This window comes from Lissotriton vulgaris, chromosome 1_1 (assembly GCF_964263255.1).
Source record: "Lissotriton vulgaris chromosome 1_1, aLisVul1.2, whole genome shotgun sequence".
NCBI classification, from domain to species: Eukaryota; Metazoa; Chordata; class Amphibia; order Caudata; family Salamandridae; genus Lissotriton; species Lissotriton vulgaris.
Window position 1 is genome coordinate 1,333,639,581 of NC_141685.1, and position 19,323 is coordinate 1,333,658,903.

Consider the following 19,323-nt stretch of genomic DNA (forward strand, 5'->3'; position numbering starts at 1 on the left):
GTTTGTATCGGACCTCCTACATGAACTGTTCGACCCCGATCTGTCCCCAGTTTTCACGGTGGAAAGAGCGCATAGGTCCCTTGGGAAAAAACCTCCGCCGGGCGCCCCTCCGAGTCCCATCCTGGCTAAACTGCTCAATTACCAGGACAGGGACATCATCCTGCGATTGGTGAGAGAGAAGGGTAAGATCACGCACCAAGGAAACCACGTCTCCTTCTACCCGGATTTCACCCCTCTAGTGCAAGCGGCCCGTAAGGAATTCCTGCCGGCAAAGAGAATTTTGCTGCAAGCTGGGGTGCCCTACTCTCTCCTCTACACGGCGAAATTGAAGGTTCAACACGAAAACACCTCGCACTTCTTCACTGACGCCAAATCGGCACTCAAGTTCGCCAAACACATCTGTGCTGGAGCCAGGAGAAAATCGCCGAGACTTGAGGAAGCTTCAGACCACCTCAGTGACAATGACTGAAGAAACTACGACTTTCTCCCTGTACAGCTACAAACTTGCCTCTTTGTTTCAAAGTTGGGGGCCTGAGGCAGCCTTAAACACAGGTCTGTTACTTCCGAACTGACTCCCTGGGGGTAAGTCACTGTGACGCTCTTGAGCGCCAAACTGTAGCTGCCACCTTCGCGCTTCCTTTGGGACTTTGGTTACATACGGCATTTGTGGACCGTGGGATGGGGGTACTGTTAGAGCCCAGGAGCTTTAAAGTTTGACTGTAGCCACCCCGCGTATACGGGGGTGTTTGCCGAGCGCACCACGCCTCATGGGGTGCCTCCCTTTGTTGTTGATGTTGGGGTTTTTCCACGCGATGCGTGCTTGCTTCTGGGATATGTCACGACCTGATTGGGGGGTTGCTGAGGGAGGGGGGAGGTGGGGGGGGGGTTTCATAAGATGCGAGTTTTAGTTCTGAACTGGTGCAATGTACTGCTACACTTGCCTATATATTTGCGACCTGTGCTTGGAGCCGTGGCGTTTGGGCGACCTTCTGGCTTTTGGGGGTGGAGGTACGAGGGAGGGTTTCGACACTACCGAACATACTAGATGGGGGGTATCAAGCTTTGGACTTGGAACATTAGAGGCCTTGGGGACTTCAAAAAGGCCCGTTTGATGCACGGCATATTATCTAGACACAATGTCGATATTTGCTTCTTACAAGAAACACATCTACACGTGACCCCCTCACCCCGTTTGAGGAATTCCCGATGGGCTCACGTCTACTCTTCCATCTACTCTAACTATGCGAGGGGCGTAGCCATACTCATTCGTAGAGGGTTGGATTGGCGAGAACACTCTCAGGTGCGTGATGTGGAAGGGAGGTATGTCTTGCTGCATGGTTCTTTGCAAGGGCGACCCATTGTGCTGGCTGCGATCTATGGCCCCAATGTGGATGACCCTGATTTTTAGGTCTCGCCTGTCGATGCGCATGCGCATCGAGCAAGGCGAGAGTATTGGGACTTATCCACTCTTTATCCACACTGCAAGGAATCGTGGCGATTCCTTGCAGTGCCCGTGACTTTTAAGCTCAATGCGCATGCGCATTGAGCTTAAAAGCGCGTGCACGTCCGTCTTTGTTTACCCGCTCCGCCCCCTCCCCTTCCCGCCGTGTCGCATTTCTCCTCCCCCCTCCCCTCTCTTCCCTCCGTCTTGTTTATTTTACCCGCTCCGCCCCCTCCCCTTCCCGCCGTGTCGCATTTCTCCACCCCCCTCCCCTCTCTTCCCTCCGTCTTGTATGCCACTCGCAACGCTCCCTGTTGCTGTCTCACACAGGTATGCGTCTCTCTCTCTCTCTCATGTCCTTCTCCCCCGCCCCTCTGCGCTGCTCTCTCCCCACCGCAGGAAGATCGCAGCCGACTTTTCCTACGTTGCCTGAAAGAAAAAGGCAAATTATGCAAGTTATTTCAGGCTTTAGTGGCCCATTTGGAAACGAAAGCAAACGTTTCACTTTTGCTTTTCAGGATGAGTCACCCTGCGATCTGGGCTTCTTTATCGGACACCGCCCCTGCATTTCCCTGGCCCGTCAAAATTCACTGCCGGTATCGCTTACAAAACGCTCTTGCTGGGCAACCGAGGATGCATCAGAGAGTAGATCGTCGACACCTAAAACAACACCTCTTTTAAAGATCCACAACAGAGACAGAGTACGCTATAGCAATTATTTCCGGGGCGCTTTAAAATGTTGTTTCCGCAAAGGTGGGGGCGGGCACCTCCGGTAGATTGGGAACTTAGTTTCCGGGGTGGATCTTTTCTGACTTCCACCAATTCTAGGCTATGATGGACCTTGTCCGTCTCCCGGCTCCGCCTAGTGGAGCCCTTTAGCTTGTCAGTCCTGTAAACTTGCTTTTGGATTGGTTCCCACAGCCTTCAGTTTTAGGAGCAATGTTTAGGAGTCGGAAGCAAGGCATAGGGAATTGTGATTTTAAAAGACCATCTGAGGACGGGGTAAGTCCCAGGTTCGGGAGTGTCGACCTTCCTAGCGAAGGCTAATATTAATAAATAGCAAACGAATGTGATGCGTTCTTTCTAAAGTGTAACGACAAGATGACTATGTTTATTTATATCGCTATTGTGAAAGCATAGCAAGTTTCAGCACCTCCCTTAGAGAACAGTGTACATCTCCTCATCATTTATGTGAATTGTGGCAATTCAGCCTACCCTTTTTCTGAGTATACTACCATAGTACCATTGATCAAGATAATAGTAATGTGTTTCAGTGCTTTTAGACTTCATCAATGCATTGCAGTGCAACCGATTATAAATTAGCTGTTGTTATTTCACCCACTTCAGTTTTGGGTTAGTTGGCAACACACAGTATGTGGGTGGTCTTGAGACGTTCATGTCTTTCGCTACAGTTGAGAGTGAGACATAAAAAGGGAACGTGCTAGCTTTTAGGTTGTAAAGTAGTAGGACTACTTTAATATATTAATAAACATATAACTTACACTGTGATAATATAGCAGATGCAATCTTTGTAACATAAATCGGACAATAGACGCCATAATGGCTATGCATACAACATCATGAAGCATAATAATATTCCATCCTTACTCTCAAATGCAGCATCTCCTACACACCTGAAACCTAACAATACCTAGTCAACTCTAGCATATCCACTTATCCCACAAACCCTTTGAACGAACTCGCATAACCCCACATCGGTTGATCATCATTCCTAACTCATCTTAATATAACCTTCCATAAAGAAACTGGAGGAAATGCATGAAAGAGTTTCCTTTTATGTACATGACTAATCCCAAGAACCAACTATAACCACTGCATTAACTTTTTATCTTGGGTTCCACTTTCCAGAGCTGTGCGCTCCTCAGCGAAAAGCCCTACAACTCCTCATGGGGGAGGGTGTCGGAGTAAGTGCTATACTTATGCAAATACAATACTGTACTACCTATCTTCTAAAATGAAAAGCAATGTAATTTATTTGTACAGTGCATATTTTTTTGTTTTTGTAGGATTGTTTGAATAGTGTTTTAATTATAGGAGGTACGTTTTTTCCGTCAAATACATGCAGTATAATTGGTAGTAAACTGCATCTCGAGTACGTAAGTTAAAATGTTACAATTCCTTTTGCACTTTGCAAAATGTCAAAACGTCACGTCCTTCTCCCCCGCCCCTCTGCGCTGCTCTCTCCCCCTTGTGCTTCTCCCCCGCCCCTCTGCGCTGCTCTCTCCCTTGTGCTTCTCCCCCGCCCCTCTGCGCTGTTCTCTCCCCCTTGTGCTTCTCCCCCTACCCGTGTTGCTCTTACTCGCTTTTCTTGTGCATCTCCACAGCCTCTCTCTCGTGTGTTCTCCATTGTGTGCTTCTTGCCCTTCCCGCACGTGTTGCGGTCTCCCCCGTGCACAGTTTTCCCCTCACTCACCCTCACTCTCACTCACCCTCACCCTCACTCACCCTCACTCACCCTCACTCACCCTCACCCTCACTCACCCTCACTCACCCTCACTCACCCTCACTCTCACTCACCCTCAACCCCTCACCCTCACTCACCCTCAACCCCTCACTCACCCTCACCCACCCTCACCCTCACTCACCCTCACTCACCCTCAACCCCTCACCCTCACACAGTGCAATAGGTCTCGGAGCATTTGAGTTAGAGCTTTTAGAAATGTTTATGGCTTTTTTTTTTTAATTCTTTAGCATTGGCTACAGGAAACAAAAATGCGAAAGATTTACAAAAAAACCCATAAACAATTCTAAAAGCACTAACTCTAATGCTGCGAGACCTATTGCATTTCCAATGCTTGTTTCAGAAGTGTCTGGGCGGAGATTGCGTTGCTGGACTGCCAGAAGGTCCTACTGGGGGGTGATTTCAACATTGTATTGAATGATGACATGGATCGTAGAGGTGTGAGCAGACCACAGCATACTAAAGCGCGGCAGGCGATCTTGGATGTAATGAGTGAGGGTATGCTTTCAGATGTGTGGAGAGCCAGGAATCCGGGGGTCAAAGTGGGGACCTGCTACACTTGTCATAAAGCTGCCTGGTCCAGGTTAGACTTCTGGCTGGTGTCTCCTGAAGTTGCGACATGGGTGTCGACTGTTGATATCATGGCTAGATCATTGTCAGACCATGCTCCGTGTATGTTGGAGCTGCACCCCCCGACACTATACACAGGGCGTTCCAGTGGCGCCTTCCCCCACACGCACTCACAGACCCGGTGTTTGTAGAGGAGATACGAGAGGACATCATTAAATATTTTACTGAAAATGCTGGGTCCGCCTCCTCTGAAGCCATTGTATGGGATGCCTTTAAAGCTGTAATCAGAGGCCAATGTATAGCACGGAAGGCAGGGGTCCTACGCACCATCAGGGACACATTAGCTAAACTGGAGAGGGAACTGAGGGACCTTGATATTGCATTTAGCTCTGACCCGTCGTTGGAGATTGCTGGTGAACTGAAAACCAAATTGCTGGCCTTTAATGAGGAAGCGGAGCGGGAGGTGCGATTCCTGGGGAAGCAAGCTGAGGCGCGCAGATACGGGGAAGGGGACAGGCCGAGCAGGACACTTGCTAGGCTGATAGCTCCTCGCACACAATCCAACTATATCCACACCATTTATGATAGAACCGGGAACCTAGTGATGGGCCAAGAAGCTGTGTTATGCGCGTTCGCGGATTTTTATGCCACCCTTTACACCTCGAGACAACCCACGACACCGGCATCACTGCGAGACTTCCTTGACTCAATCGCACTCATATGGTTTAACAACAACCACAGACAATACATGGACATCACTGTCACAATACAAGACATCGCCCAGGTGATTAAAAGCATGCCGGCCAACAAAGCCCCTGGCCCTGATGGCCTGACTACTTCCTTCTATAAAACCTATGTCGATGAACTGGCGCCGAGACTACACTCCGTTTTCGTCGAGGCTCTTGAATTAAATTCCCTTCCAGACTCCATGCGCGAGGCCCTAATTATCACACTACTCAAGCCGGATAAAGATGAACAACAACTGGACTCCTACAGGCCTCTTTCTCTTATAAACGTGGATGCTAAAATTTACGCGAAGGTGATTGCAGATAGATTACAACCGATGTTGCCTATGATTGCGCTCCCAGATCAATCGGGATTCATCCCTGGCCGCGCGACATCACATAATCTCAGAACTATCTTCTCTGTACTTCACTATTTACACCCATCGGTACAGGCGGCGGTGGTGTTTCTTGACGCCACCAAGGCCTTCGACTCCCTAGAGTGGCCTTACCTTTTTAGTGTCCTGGGGCGGATGGGTTTTAGTCAAAACTTCATGACCCTTATCAAGCTCCTATATACGGCACCCAGAGCCAGGGTGAGTGTTAACGGGCTCGTTTCCAAGCCATTTAGTGTATCAAGGGGTACCAGGCAGGGATGTCCTCTGTCCCCGCTCCTCTTTGCTATTGCGATGGAGCCGCTTGCGGCTCGAATAAGGCAACACCATACTGCCAGGGGCATTGGTTTCAGCGCTAGGAGCTTGCTGATTTCGCTATACGCGGATGATGTCACCTTGTACGTCATAAATCCCAAAGACAACATGAGTCCGCTACTCCGAGAATTTGTGAGGTTTGAAGGCCTGGCGGGGATATCCATCAACTGGTCAAAATCTGTAGCCTTCCCCCTGACGGAGAGCACTGATCGCCCTGCTTCGGACTACCCCCTTAGATGGGAGACGGAAGCGGTCAAATATTTGGGTGTCTGGATCAGCCGGGATGTGCAAGAGTTGTGGTCGTTGAACTTCGGGAGGGCGGTGGACTGGTTGGAAGGGAAAATCGAGGTCTGAAACAAATTGCCTCTGTCCCTGGTTGCGAGGATTGCACTGGCAAAAATGGTAGTTCTCCCCAAATTCTTATATTTGTTCGTCAACATACCACTGCCAATGACAACACACTTCCACGCTCGCGTCCGCTCGCTGCTGCTGAAGTTGGTGTGGGCCGGTGGGCAGGCCAGAGTCTCCTGGGACCTGCTTACACTTCCGCTCCGACAAGGGGGCCTGGGTGCCCCGGACTTGAAGCTTTACTCCCTCTGTGCACAGGCTCAGTTCCTGCATTTCTGGGCCTACCCCACTCCCTACCAGCCGCATGCGGCGGTGGAACTTGCAGTGGTCGCCCCCTTGCCACTACGAGTGGCGCTATACGGGAAAGTCACATGCCCGTCGCGTGAGGTAGACACAGTGGAAATGGTCCGCTGGACCTGGCGCGAACTTCAGAAAAGAGCCGGGCTCTCCTTACTTTATGCGCCGGCTGTCCCCCTGAGGGGTAACCCGATGCTACCTTGTTTAACAGCCAGAGGTGACGTCCTCACGATCCGTGGAAATCGACTCCTCACCTTTGCAGACCTATATCCCGACGGCACTTTTTTTGAGATGGCCGCTAGCGGGGACGACCAGCCCGACTCTTTTGCAGACATGTTACTGTATCATTCCCTTAGGGAGTCTTGCAAGAAGCTAGGTCCGCGTTTCCCGGAGGAGCCGTGCATACTGTCCGCCCTCCAAAACTTGCTTTCACGACCCTCCCCCAAGAAGCTGGTGTCTAGACTATATAACTGCATGCAGGAACAGGCCCCGTTGACGGTGGCCATGGCCAAGCAAGCTGGGGCTGCGGACCTGGAAGACCAGCTGTCGGACGACACATGGGAATACTGCTGTAAGCAACTCATGGCCCTATCCCCAAACTATTGGCTGCGGCTCATCCACTTTAAATTCCTACACCGGTATTATCGCACGCCGACACTTTTACACCGTATGGGCATCCGCGCGGACGCCTCTTGCTGGAAGTGTGGAGGGGAGGATGCGTCCTTTATCCATGTGGCTTGGAGTTGCCCCAAGCTGAGTACATACTGGTCGGAGGTCTTTACAGCCATTAATCAAATCACACATAGGAATGACACGCCGACCCCACTATTGGGTCTGCTAGGCTACGTTAAAGACACTGAACCCTGCGACAGAAAACTACATGCGGTCGCGCCCCCGACTGCGTCCAAGCCGCTCCTGGACACACCCATGGACCTTTCTCTTGCTACTCCTGCAAATTCAGCGGCACCGACTACATCTCCGCTACGACCACACCACAGATTCCCGACCCCAACCACCTACAATGCATCCTTCTCAACACCCGATCGGTCCACAGACACGCCATTGACCTATGGAATCTACTAGACACCATCTCTCCAGACGTCGCCTTCCTAACAGAAACATAGATGAACGCTTCCTCCGCCCCAGACATCACCATTGCCATCCCTGAAGATTATAAGATCACACGCAAGGACCGTACCGGCCACACAGGAGGAGGAATCGCTATCGTCCATAAAAAATCAATCCACATCTCAACCAGCTCTGACGTCAACCTCGCCAACTCTGAACACCTTCACTTCCAGATCCACATCGACCCCAAGACCACACTCAGAGGCACCCTCCTCTACAGACCACCAGAACCCCGCGCAAAATTCAGTGAAGACATCACGGACTTCATCACTCCACACGCGCTCCCCTCCAAAGATTACATCCTTCTGGGAGACCTCAACTTTCACCTTGAAAAGAACAACGACCGCAACACCACCACCCTCTTGGACAACCTCGCCAACCTCGGACTTAAACAACTGGTCACTTCCCCCACCCACATCGCAGGTCACACACTCGACCCCATCTTCACCTCCAGCAATCATGTCTCCTTCAGCCACACTACGGATCTCCTCTGGACTGACCACAGCTGCGTTCACTTCACCTACAACAAGCCGAAACCCACCAACCACCTCCAACCAACTCTGCAAAGAAACTGGAACAAAATCACCATCGACCAGATCTCCTCATCGCTCCTTCTAAACACCCCAGCCCACTCTTCTAACCCAGACCAAGCCACCGCCAACTTCACCCTATGGTTATCCAACACCGCCGACATTCTAGCACCACTGAAAAAACGTCAAAGCAAACCTGGCAGCAAGAAGGCCTCATGGTTCAACGATGATCTTAAGAAGTCCAAGAAACTCTGCCGCTCCCTTGAAAAGGCCTGGAAAAAAGACCCAACCACTAGCACCAAGGACGCCTTCAAAAACGCCACCCGCACACACCACCAACTAATCCGAAAGGCCAAGAAAACAGCATTCAAGGATCGTCTAGACAACAACGCCCACAACAGCAAGGAACTTTTCAACATCGTCAAGGAATTCACCAACCCCTCGGCCAACTCCAACGACATCACCCCCTCTCAAGCCCTCTGCGACTCCCTGGCTTTATTCTTCCACAACAAAATTGCAGACATCCACAACAGCTTCAACAACCAACCCGAAGACCAACCCACCCAACCATATGCTGAACATTCTCCCTCCTTGAACACCCTCAACGTCTGGAACCCAATCTCCACTGAGGACACCATCCGCCTGATGAACTCCATACACTCAGGATCCCCCACAGACCCATGTCCTCACCACATCTTCAACAAAGCAGACTCCGTCATAGCACCGCACCTCCGAGACGTCATCAACTGCTCCTTCAACTCCGCCACCTTCCCGGAAAGCTGGAAACACGCTGAACTCACCGCCCTTCTGAAAAAACCCACAGCGGACCCCACCGAACTCAAAAATTACCGCCCCATATCGCTCCTTCCTTTCCCGGCCAAAGCCATCGAGAAAGCTGTCAACAACCAACTCGCAGCTTTCCTCGAAGCCAACAAATCCCTTGACTCCTCACAATCTGGCTTCCGAGCAAAACACAGCACTGAGACCGCCCTCATCGCAGCAACAGACGACATTCGAACTCTACTGGACAATGGAGACACAGTCGCCCTCATCCTCCTCGACCTCTCTGCAGCCTTCGACACAGTCTGCCACAGCACCCTTTTACAACGCCTCAGAAACATCGGAATACAAGGAAAAGCACTTGAATGGATCACCTCGTTCCTCACCGGAAGAACCCAGAGAGTCCGCCTTCCACCATTCAAGTCCGAGGCCACTGAAGTCATCTGTGGCGTACCACAAGGATCCTCACTCAGTCCCACCCTCTTCAAAGTATACATGAGCCCCCTTGTGGCCATCGCTCGCCAACACAATCTCAACATCATCTCCTACGCGGATGACACTCAACTGATCCTTTCTCTCACCAATGACCCAAGCACCGCCAAAACTAACCTACACGAAGGAATGAAAGAAGTTGCCGAATGGATGAAACACAGCAGTCTGAAACTGAACTCTGATAAAACAGAAGTCCTCATCTTAGGTACATCCCCCTCTGCATGGGACGACTCTTGGTGGCCGGAAGACCTTGGAAAAGCACCCATCCCGACAGACCACGCACGGAACCTAGGCGTTATCCTGGATTCTTCACTTTCAATGAACAGACAAGTCAGCGCCGTATCCTCATCCTGCTTCAACATTCTTCGCATGCTCAAAAAAACATTTCGCTGGATCCCCACCGAAACCAGAAAAACAGTCACCCATGCTCTGGTCACGAGCCGACTGGACTACGGAAACACCCTCTACGCAGGTACTACCGCTAAAATCCAGAAGAAACTCCAACGAATCCAAAACGCCTCAGCCAGGATCATATTAGACATCCCGCATAACGAACACATCTCTGACCACCTGAAAGACCTCCACTGGCTACCCGTCAATAAGAGGATCACTTTCCGACTGCTAACCCACGCACACAAATCACTCTACGACATCGGACCAGAATGCCTCAACTCACGACTGTCCTTCTACACCCCCTCCCGCCAACTACGTTCTTCCAGCCAAGCCCTCGCCACTGTACCCCGCATCAACAAGACCACCATGGGAGGAAGATCCTTCTCATACCTGGCAGCCAAAACTTGGAACTCACTCCCCACTTACCTTCGCCTTACCCAGAACCACCTAGCATTCAGAAAGCAACTTAAAACGTGGATATTTGACAAGTAATCCTCCTCCCCTCCCTAAGCGCCTTGAGACCCTCTGGGTATGTAGTGCGCTATATAAATTCTTTGACTTGACTTGACTTGACTTACTCCTTTTATATGCCAAACGACAGATAGCACTGCACTGGGGCAGGCCGGCTCTCCCCTCTTTCAAGGGCTGGATTAGAGATGTGACATACGGCCATACTCAACTGACGCACTACTGGGAGACCATGCCCACCGCTTCCAGACCTACTGACATTTGGGACCCATTTATACAGTGGACTAGAGAACGCGCGAGTTCGGACGCCCAGGGTACCTCACCTGATACGAGTGTTTCAGACGATATGGGCTGAATGTGCAAACTGTGTGGCTGAGTGATTGTAGCCCCATGGACCCGCGCTGATACGGACCGGCCCTGCTCTGACGCACGATCTGCAATTGCGGCCCCCACTGCCCCCGGGAATGTCACTTGCCCCCCTCTCCCACTGGCCACCTTGCGGCCTCATTACCGCCCCTCCTCCCCCTCCCCCCCCACACGCCCTCTGGCCTATACGTGCACATGATAGATGTCGCCAAACACCCGCCTTAACTATAGCTTGCCCTCCTTCGGGACGATCCGGCGCGGGTCCATGAGACCTTATTGTTGGCTGAGGTGTTATATGGCTGTTGTTCTATATGTACTTGCACCTATGATTGATGTTTTTGGTTTTGTTTGTTGGAGGGACATGTTGGGAGAAAAGCGGTGCTGATAGACACATCCTTTCCACATGCCGCTGCAGCGGGTTGCTGACCGCTGTTTGTCCAGAGGCGGCTTAATTGATTCCTGATGCCTTTAAATGTCTGCAGCACTGAGAGAAAAGTGAGACCGTTTACTCGCTGAGGTTGCACTGCATACGCTTACGATGTTATTGTGTTGACTATCTAACTTTGGATGTTAGAACCGGCCGGATGCTGGCCCCTAATCTGTTTTCCTGGCCTTTGTGCATACTATTCCTGATAGCGGCCTGCCTCCGGGTTGTTGGCGTGACGCAGTGTGAATCTTCTATCTCATTTGTGCAAAATAAATGTCTTACACCAAAAAAAAAAAAAAAAAAAAAGGTATCTACTTGGTACGCATTTGCCCCTTCCCTCCCTTTTTTGGCACATCTGAAGCTCAGCTCCGCTAAGGACACTACCTGACTATTGCATGCTGGGATTCGAAGTCCCTCAGTATCGGACTACAGCAGCTAGGCATAGCCTGGGGTGTTCCAGCCAATGGGAATGCCACATGAACTATAAGAGAGGGAGTGAGAGAAACCTGGTGGAGAAAGGCATATGATGAAGGCGCTTTGCCGAAATGCATTATGCCAATCAGCCACGGTGAATAAAGGTCTGCCATAGAGTACCCTGCTGTGTCCTCTGATCTTTCTTTGGATCGACGTTCCCTCATTTCTACACGTGCTGGCCAGTAGCGCGCTTACAGAGGACCCGCCATACAAGTGGCCCGTGATGTTATTGGCAAAGTCTACAAGTGTTCCAAGGGATTGGTTTGTCACGGGCCCACCCCAGGACTCGGCCGAGCAAGTGGCCGCTGCAAATTGCAGTCCGTCACTGCACGGGGATGCAGGATCATTGACCCTGCACGTCACAGCACAGTTTGGTTTCCGCTCTGGTGGTTGTGGCGTTGGGGACCCGAGACAGCCTTCAGCACATTAATCAAGGTATCTACTCGGCACGCATTTGCCCCTTCCCTCCCTTGTTTGGCAAATCTGGAGTGAGAGAAACCTGGTGGAGAAAGGCATATGATGAAGGCGCTTTGCCGAAATGCATTATGCCAATCAGCCACAGTGAATAAAGGTCTGCCATAGAGTACCCCGCTGTATCCTCTGGTCTTTCTTTGGATCGACGTTCCTATATATATATATATATATATATATATATATATATATATATATATATATATATATATGTATGAGCAAATGTCCCAATAGTGAGAGGAGCTCTGTAGCTGGTGCCGGCGGCGAGGTTCAGGACACCCTCGCAGGATACCATTCAGCAAAATTGTTTCACTATAGAAAGAAACACGCCGCACACTACTCCATAGGTTAGATTCTTTGATTTATTTTCTGTAGGATCCCCACCTACGCGTTTCGGACAACAATCTGTCCCTGGTCACGGTACAAACATTAGTCCATCATTGCTTTCCACATTTTATACCTGAGTCACCACTTAGCATTTAAGGTGCATTATGGGCACAGTAGTTTTTATGGATTAATTTACTTCCATGTCATACAAAGTAAAAACCGGATCCCAGCACTTTCACGACACAAATCATGCTCACTTGGTTATTGAATGATGCATTGCCATGACGCAATTTGGGGTCCTAGGACTATTATGATGTGGCATGTTTGCTCACATCGGAAAGCGTCAATTACATGTGCATTTCAGAATTAGATAGTGGACTGAGTGTCCTTTTTGTCAATATTGGCTGAGTGCCTTTGTGAGTATTCATTGAGTCGCTACATGCTGAAGATCAACAGTGATCACGATGCATGAAAAATTAAAAACCAAATCTTTTACTTCTTGTCACAAACACTGATTCTGAGTTACTAGGCTTAATATACACAGAAACTTATTTTAGCTGTAATCTTTCTTTGCCTCTTATCTCATGAGAATTCTGGACTACAGCGCTTTGTCAAAAGGGACTTCGATACATTCAAAACAACTTATAAATGTACATAAAGTTCCTCATCGGCGTTGAGACCCCAGGGGCTGCGTGTTTTGAATCTGATTATTAACTTGGACTCAAGCCTTCTCAAATTGGTTATTCTGTCACCACCTCTTTCATTCTCGCCAACCACTGCTATTCCTGAATACTTCATATCTTTCCAAGTTCAATTCGAGACACCTTAGTCAACAGCCACTTCAAACAAATAAGAACTCAAAGTTGGTTGGAAAAGAGACAATTGGGCTTCAGTAAATGCATGACATGCAAAGCTTGCAAGATTGGGCGAAACTTGAAATCACTCACAGATCCCAGGGGTAGGACTTTCGATATCCGGAATAAAATCACGTGTGACTCACAATTTGTAGTATATTTAATTCAATGTTTCTGTGGAAAGAGGTATATTGGTTCGACAATTTGCCCTTTGAAAAAGAGAATTCTAGAACACACAAGAGCAATCCAGAACAATGACCAAACCTATGCAACAGCGAAACATCTTAACTCACATCCTGGAAAAACTTGGAAAGATATGAAGTATTCAGGAATAGCAGTGGTTGGCGAGAATGAAAGAGGTGGTGACAGAATAACCAATTTGAGAAGGCTTGAGTCCAAGTTAATAATCAGATTCAAAACACGCAGCCCCTGGGGTCTCAACGCCGATGAGGAACTTTATGTACATTTATAAGTTGTTTTGAATGTATCGAAGTCCCTTTTGACAAAGCGCTGTAGTCCAGAATTCTCATGAGATAAGAGGCAAAGAAAGATTACAGCTAAAATAAGTTTCTGTGTATATTAAGCCTAGTAACTCAGAATCAGTGTTTGTGACAAGAAGTAAAAGATTTGGTTTTTAATTTTTCATGCATCGTGATCACTGTTGATCTTCAGCATGTAGCGACTCAATGAATACTCACAAAGGCACTCAGCCAATATTGACAAAAAGGACACTCAGTCCACTATCTAATTCTGAAATGCACATGTAATTGACGCTTTCCGATGTGAGCAAACATGCCACATCATAATAGTCCTAGGACCCCAAATTGCGTCATGGCAATGCATCATTCAATAACCAAGTGAGCATGATTTGTGTCGTGAAAGTGCTGGGATCCGGTTTTTACTTTGTATGACATGGAAGTAAATTAATCCATAAAAACTACTGTGCCCATAATGCACCTTAAATGCTAAGTGGTGACTCAGGTATAAAATGTGGAAAGCAATGATGGACTAATGTTTGTACCGTGACCAGGGACAGATTGTTGTCCGAAACGCGTAGGTGGGGATCCTACAGAAAATAAATCAAAGAATCTAACCTATGGAGTAGTGTGCGGCGTGTTTCTTTCTATAGTGAAACAATTTTGCTGAATGATATATATATATATATATATATATATATATAAGTGTGTGTGTGTGTGTACATATATATAGTTATATATTTATATATATTGACTGAAAAACACAAGGGTTAAAGAGATGTTCTCATTAGGTGAAAATGTCAGTTAAAACCTATTGTTTTAAATTAACAAAACCACTGAAAATCACCAGTTATTGTTATTTCAAGTAACTATAACTCATGCTCTAAATTAACCATAACTCATGCCACTGCCATGCACAGAGTTTTCATCAGTGATGTAATAGAACATATGATGAGTGATGTTATATGGGAGGAAATTAACAGTGGATGGCGAGGGCTCAAGTTATAATGACTTTAGAGCGAGTTATAGTTACTTTAATGCCCTAGTGCCCAACCCCACACAAGCCTTCAGCCAGGCCCTGTGCCCAGCCTTCTGCAGGTGGCCAACCCCCTTTTGCACAGGGCCTTCGGGATGGGGTTAGGTGCATGCCCTGGTCTTCGGCCAGGCCCTGCACCCAACCATTCACGGGCACATTATCTCCTGTAGTCCATAGCCTTCGGCCATGTGTGGAGTTGGCCGGAGGGCATGGCTGAAGCTCCACGGACCCAACAAAATAAGTGTTTTTGGTTCCATCGCGGTGGGGTCCCTCTGGGACTTTCTCAGTCCTACCAGGCCTAGGGCGCAGGGTATCCCTACCCTGTCCCCTATTTGTTTTTTAAACCTTTACTTAGGACAGGGCACTGAGTCCCCAAACCCAAAAATGGCTGCCACCATATATTTGTTGATGTGGTGGCAACCTATCAGAACTTATCCCAAGATGTTTTGGTTCTGCAAAACCTATGTAACGTGATATATATATAATTTATTAACTCTCATTTCTCAAAAAACTACTGAATGGATTTACCCCAATTCAAAACACAATTTCTGGACCAAGACTTAACTTTCTACCAAATTTGGTGTAATTAAGTTCAGCAGTTTTTTAGGTATTGCTGTTCAATTTTCCAACAGGAATAATGAATGGGGAAAACGTGGTTTGTTACTCCTCCTTTTTCTCTGCCCTCCCACATTATAGATCACCCCAAAACTTTCCCAAAAAGGGATTAGGTGGATGAGACCTTATTTTTGGAATGTTTCGTGAAGATTCAGCAAACTGCTCCAAAATGATAAGCAAACAAAAAAAAGCTTTTCCTATGGAAACGTGGTCGTAACTATAACTACCCAGTAGAGCGAGAGAGTGAGATAGAGAGAGAGAGAGAGAGAGAGAGAGAAAGGGAGAGATACAGTATTACCCAAGCATCATTATACGGGGGTACGAAATATAATTGTATTTGTTTACTTCTTTTATTTCTTATAACGATAAACACAGGCTTGCAGAGACCCACACATTTTTCTATCCTGCATTTTATGCAACATGGCATACAATCACAATCATCATAACAATAATCTGCTTTTCTTACATAACCAGCAAAGACTTACCTCTTTCTGTAGTTCTTCCCCACCCACTTATAAAGCAGGGTAGGCTGATATTGATTTCTGTGTTGTTTGGTATGCAGATTGGTTGAATATAAGCGCTGTAGACTATTGGTTCTTTTAGTCTTAGTAATGCGATGTCATTGACCATTGTATCCCTGTCAAAATCAGATTTAATTATGATCTTTGAAATGCTTCTGACTAGTGTTGAAGCAGAAGGTCTGTATAAAGTCTGAAGTCCAAGTATAGCTCTCCAATACAAGGCAGACCTAGAAGAAATTAAACTAAAGTTGTCATAATAAATAGATAGATTGTTTTGTCTATTTCATTTAAGAAGTCCTAATCCCCTAAGAGCAATATCTCCAGTTGTGTAAAAAGAATTACACTGGCCACTAAAATGTGAATTGTTGTAAATGTACTACTACGGATTAGGCTGCCCAATTTGTCTAACATACCGACAAGAAAAATTACAAAAAAACACTGGAAGTCGTTTGATAGCTTGTAAGCAGCACATTATGCTTAATTAAACTATTAAATACTAGCCTTTCCAAATCAGAAATGTCAGTGCATGTTTTTATACCAAACAAAAAAAGTTAAAAATAGGTAAATGTATTTTAAATAACATTGGTTCAACATAATTATTTTGCCAAAGAAAATTATGAAATAGGACTCTATTGTTGACAAAAACTAACACGTTTATGAGAAAAAAAACTAATTTGTAAAAGCTCTTAAACACGCAATCTGTGATTTGCAAATCAGAATCTGGCAATAGAAATGTCTGACTCATTGCGCAATGAGTGTGTATGCGCACGTGTGCATAAAGAACAGACTGATTTTGTATCTTTTTAGGTCGAGTTGGAATCAATCAGTATTTTTCACACGCTTGTGCATGTGTTTTTTTTTGGCTTTCTTTCTATTGGTCTTTGCGTGCGAAGGCAGCACACAATTGGCAAAGGCGGGTGCATGTCCCACCTCTGCCAGGTATTGTAGCCTCCCATGGCCTATGGCTTGCGGTTATGAGCAGCGGCATGCAGTGTGCCATCTGTTTTTCGCGTGCAGCGGCGGGCACAAGCGCGCCCTCGCACCACTCCCGGGCATGTTTTTGGTGAGGTTGCGGCCCTCAGGCTCAGCATCGCTTATACTAGAGAGAGCTCGGAAGTGTGGTGCCATCTGTTTCTCTCCTGCATCTCCTGTGCCCACCTACCCTACAGAGACGACATGATATACTGTGGTAAAGGGGGAGGGGCATTTCCGCTTTCACTCTTTTCTTGGCTACCCACTTCCCATCCTTCTCCCTCTGTGACACCTGCTCCGCGTCTCCAGTAAGCTTTTTACTCACATATAAATTAGGATATCAGCATCATCGCGACAGAGTGGATATTTATTGCCCGGATATGTGACTGTGTATATAATATAGGCGCACCCCTCGCCCTGGTCCCACTCCCGCTCTGCTTCCTGCCTAGAATGCGCATTCTCGGCTCTCCCGCAACGCGCGCCGTGAATTCTACCAACCAAAGAAAACACCACCCCCAGCCCACCCACCCCCACCCTGAGTGCTGGCAGCTCCGGGCCCCGCCATGTTTCAGGCGTTATCAAGGACTGGGATATAAAGCAGCGTCCTGGAAAAATACAGAGTGGCTCTTAGCGCATCACATAGCGTATGAAACAGGCACACCGCATAGTGCATCAATGGGGAGCAGGGCAGCCCCCGGGCTCCTGGTGCTGACCGCCATTACCTGCAGTGGTAAGTGGGGTGGTAAGGCTCGGATCCACACACTGCATGCTTACCTGCAGCGCAGCCCGGGTAGGGGTGGGGCCTTATCCGCAGCCCACCCGAAGAGGTACATTCCCTCTCACCCTGCAATGGGGATGGGTGCAACGGGACAGGGGTGGGTGCCGGGGCTTGTTGAGGCTGCAGCGTACACAGATTTAATGCGGCAGCGCAAGTAGGGGGCAGTGACTGGGCAAAACACACAGAAATCATCACGCTTTCACAAGGAATGCCAGAGAGAGAAAATGCAGTTTCATTTACATTTCTGGGCTATAAAAATATTAATGCGAGTTTTGGGACTGTCCTGACAGACCATGACTGCACAGCTGCAGGGATAATTTTTAGATGTCGTTACAAGCCACCCTTTTACTTTTCTAAGCACTGTAAATGACAGATGTTACAAACACAACATTTAATGACTTGTCAGCCAGGGAGTGAAGGCTGAGTTTCGAACTCGCGCCCTCCATAGCGCCACGTTTCATAACTTGCCACTGTTATCTTTATTATTGCGGCAGCCCCTCCTTTGTTGCAGAGACTGCCGCCGAAGGGGGCTCGAGAGCCGGCGCCATAACCAGCACCGCATCCCCGGACAAACCAGTGGGGGCCAGCCCTTTGGCGCGAAAAAGCAGGACAAAGGGCGAAAGAAGCCCCCGGGAATCCCCCCCCCCAACAGCCACCGAAGTGGCGCCAATGGGTGCCAGGGCGGATACAAACCCCCCAATGAAAAGGGAGACTACATGAGGTGGGAAGGCGAGCAGGGGGGGGCATATAAGCACTGCTCCCCCAGGTAAGCTCCTATATTCACGGAGCGGGGTAGCAGCAATGGCGTTGGAGCATAATCTTGTGGGGAACTTTTGGCGAGGCGACGCTCCTGAGGTCCGAGGCCGGCGCTGCTATGCGTAGCCCACCCGGCAGTAGAAGTAACACCGAGCAGGTGCCCACTCCGCGACACCGTCTCTGTCCCTGCAGCCCGAGACTGTAAGGACTAAGGGCTACGGGGCGGCAACAGCGAGAGGAAGGCGGCGAGCGGGAGCCCACCCCGCGGCACCGTGCAGCCCGCGCCACCGAGGCACGCCAGGAAGAAACTCAGCCGGAGCCCACCCGGCAGCAGAAGTAGCATCGAGTGGGTGCCCACCCCGTGACACCCTCCCTGCCCCGGCGGCCCAAGCTTGTAAGGAGGAAGGGCTACGGGGCGCCAACAGCGAGCAGGAAGGCGGCGAGCGGGAGCCCACCCCACTGCACCGTACAGCCTGCACCACCGAGGCATGTCAGGAAGAAACTCAGCCAGAGCCCACCCGGCAGCGGAAATAGCACCGAGCGGGTGCCCACCCCGCGACACCGTCTCTGCCCCCCGCTGCCCCAGCCAGTAAGTAGGAAGGGTTACGGGGCACCAAAGGCAGCAGCAGCGGAAACAGACAGCCAGACCTCACCTCTCAACTGTGCGGTCCCAGGAGCGGCAACAGAGAGCGAGTGAGGTGGCGGGCGGGGCGAGCGTGTGGCAAGGGAGCGAGGCGACGCTGCAGAGAGGTAGAGAAGCATCCCATGGCCCGCACACGTTCCGCAGGTCAAGGAAGTGCACTTTGGCAGCACCCTCAGACCGCAATGCACCCGCAGAAAGGCCCAAAAGCATTGGGGCACAGTGAAAAGAACAGTGGAGGGGGGGCGC

General features: G+C 49.0%; 1 protein-coding gene across 1 annotated transcript in view; it reads right to left on the reverse strand.

The window, feature by feature from the left end:
- Positions 1 to 19,323, reverse strand: part of LOC147749119 (transmembrane protease serine 12-like) — a 516,520-nt gene that overhangs the window by 204,759 nt on the left and 292,438 nt on the right. The window contains exon 3 of the mRNA XM_086929464.1: positions 15,893 to 16,155. Coding sequence (XP_086785590.1) covers positions 15,893 to 16,155 — 263 coding nt within the window. The remainder of the gene's footprint in view (positions 1 to 15,892; positions 16,156 to 19,323) is intronic.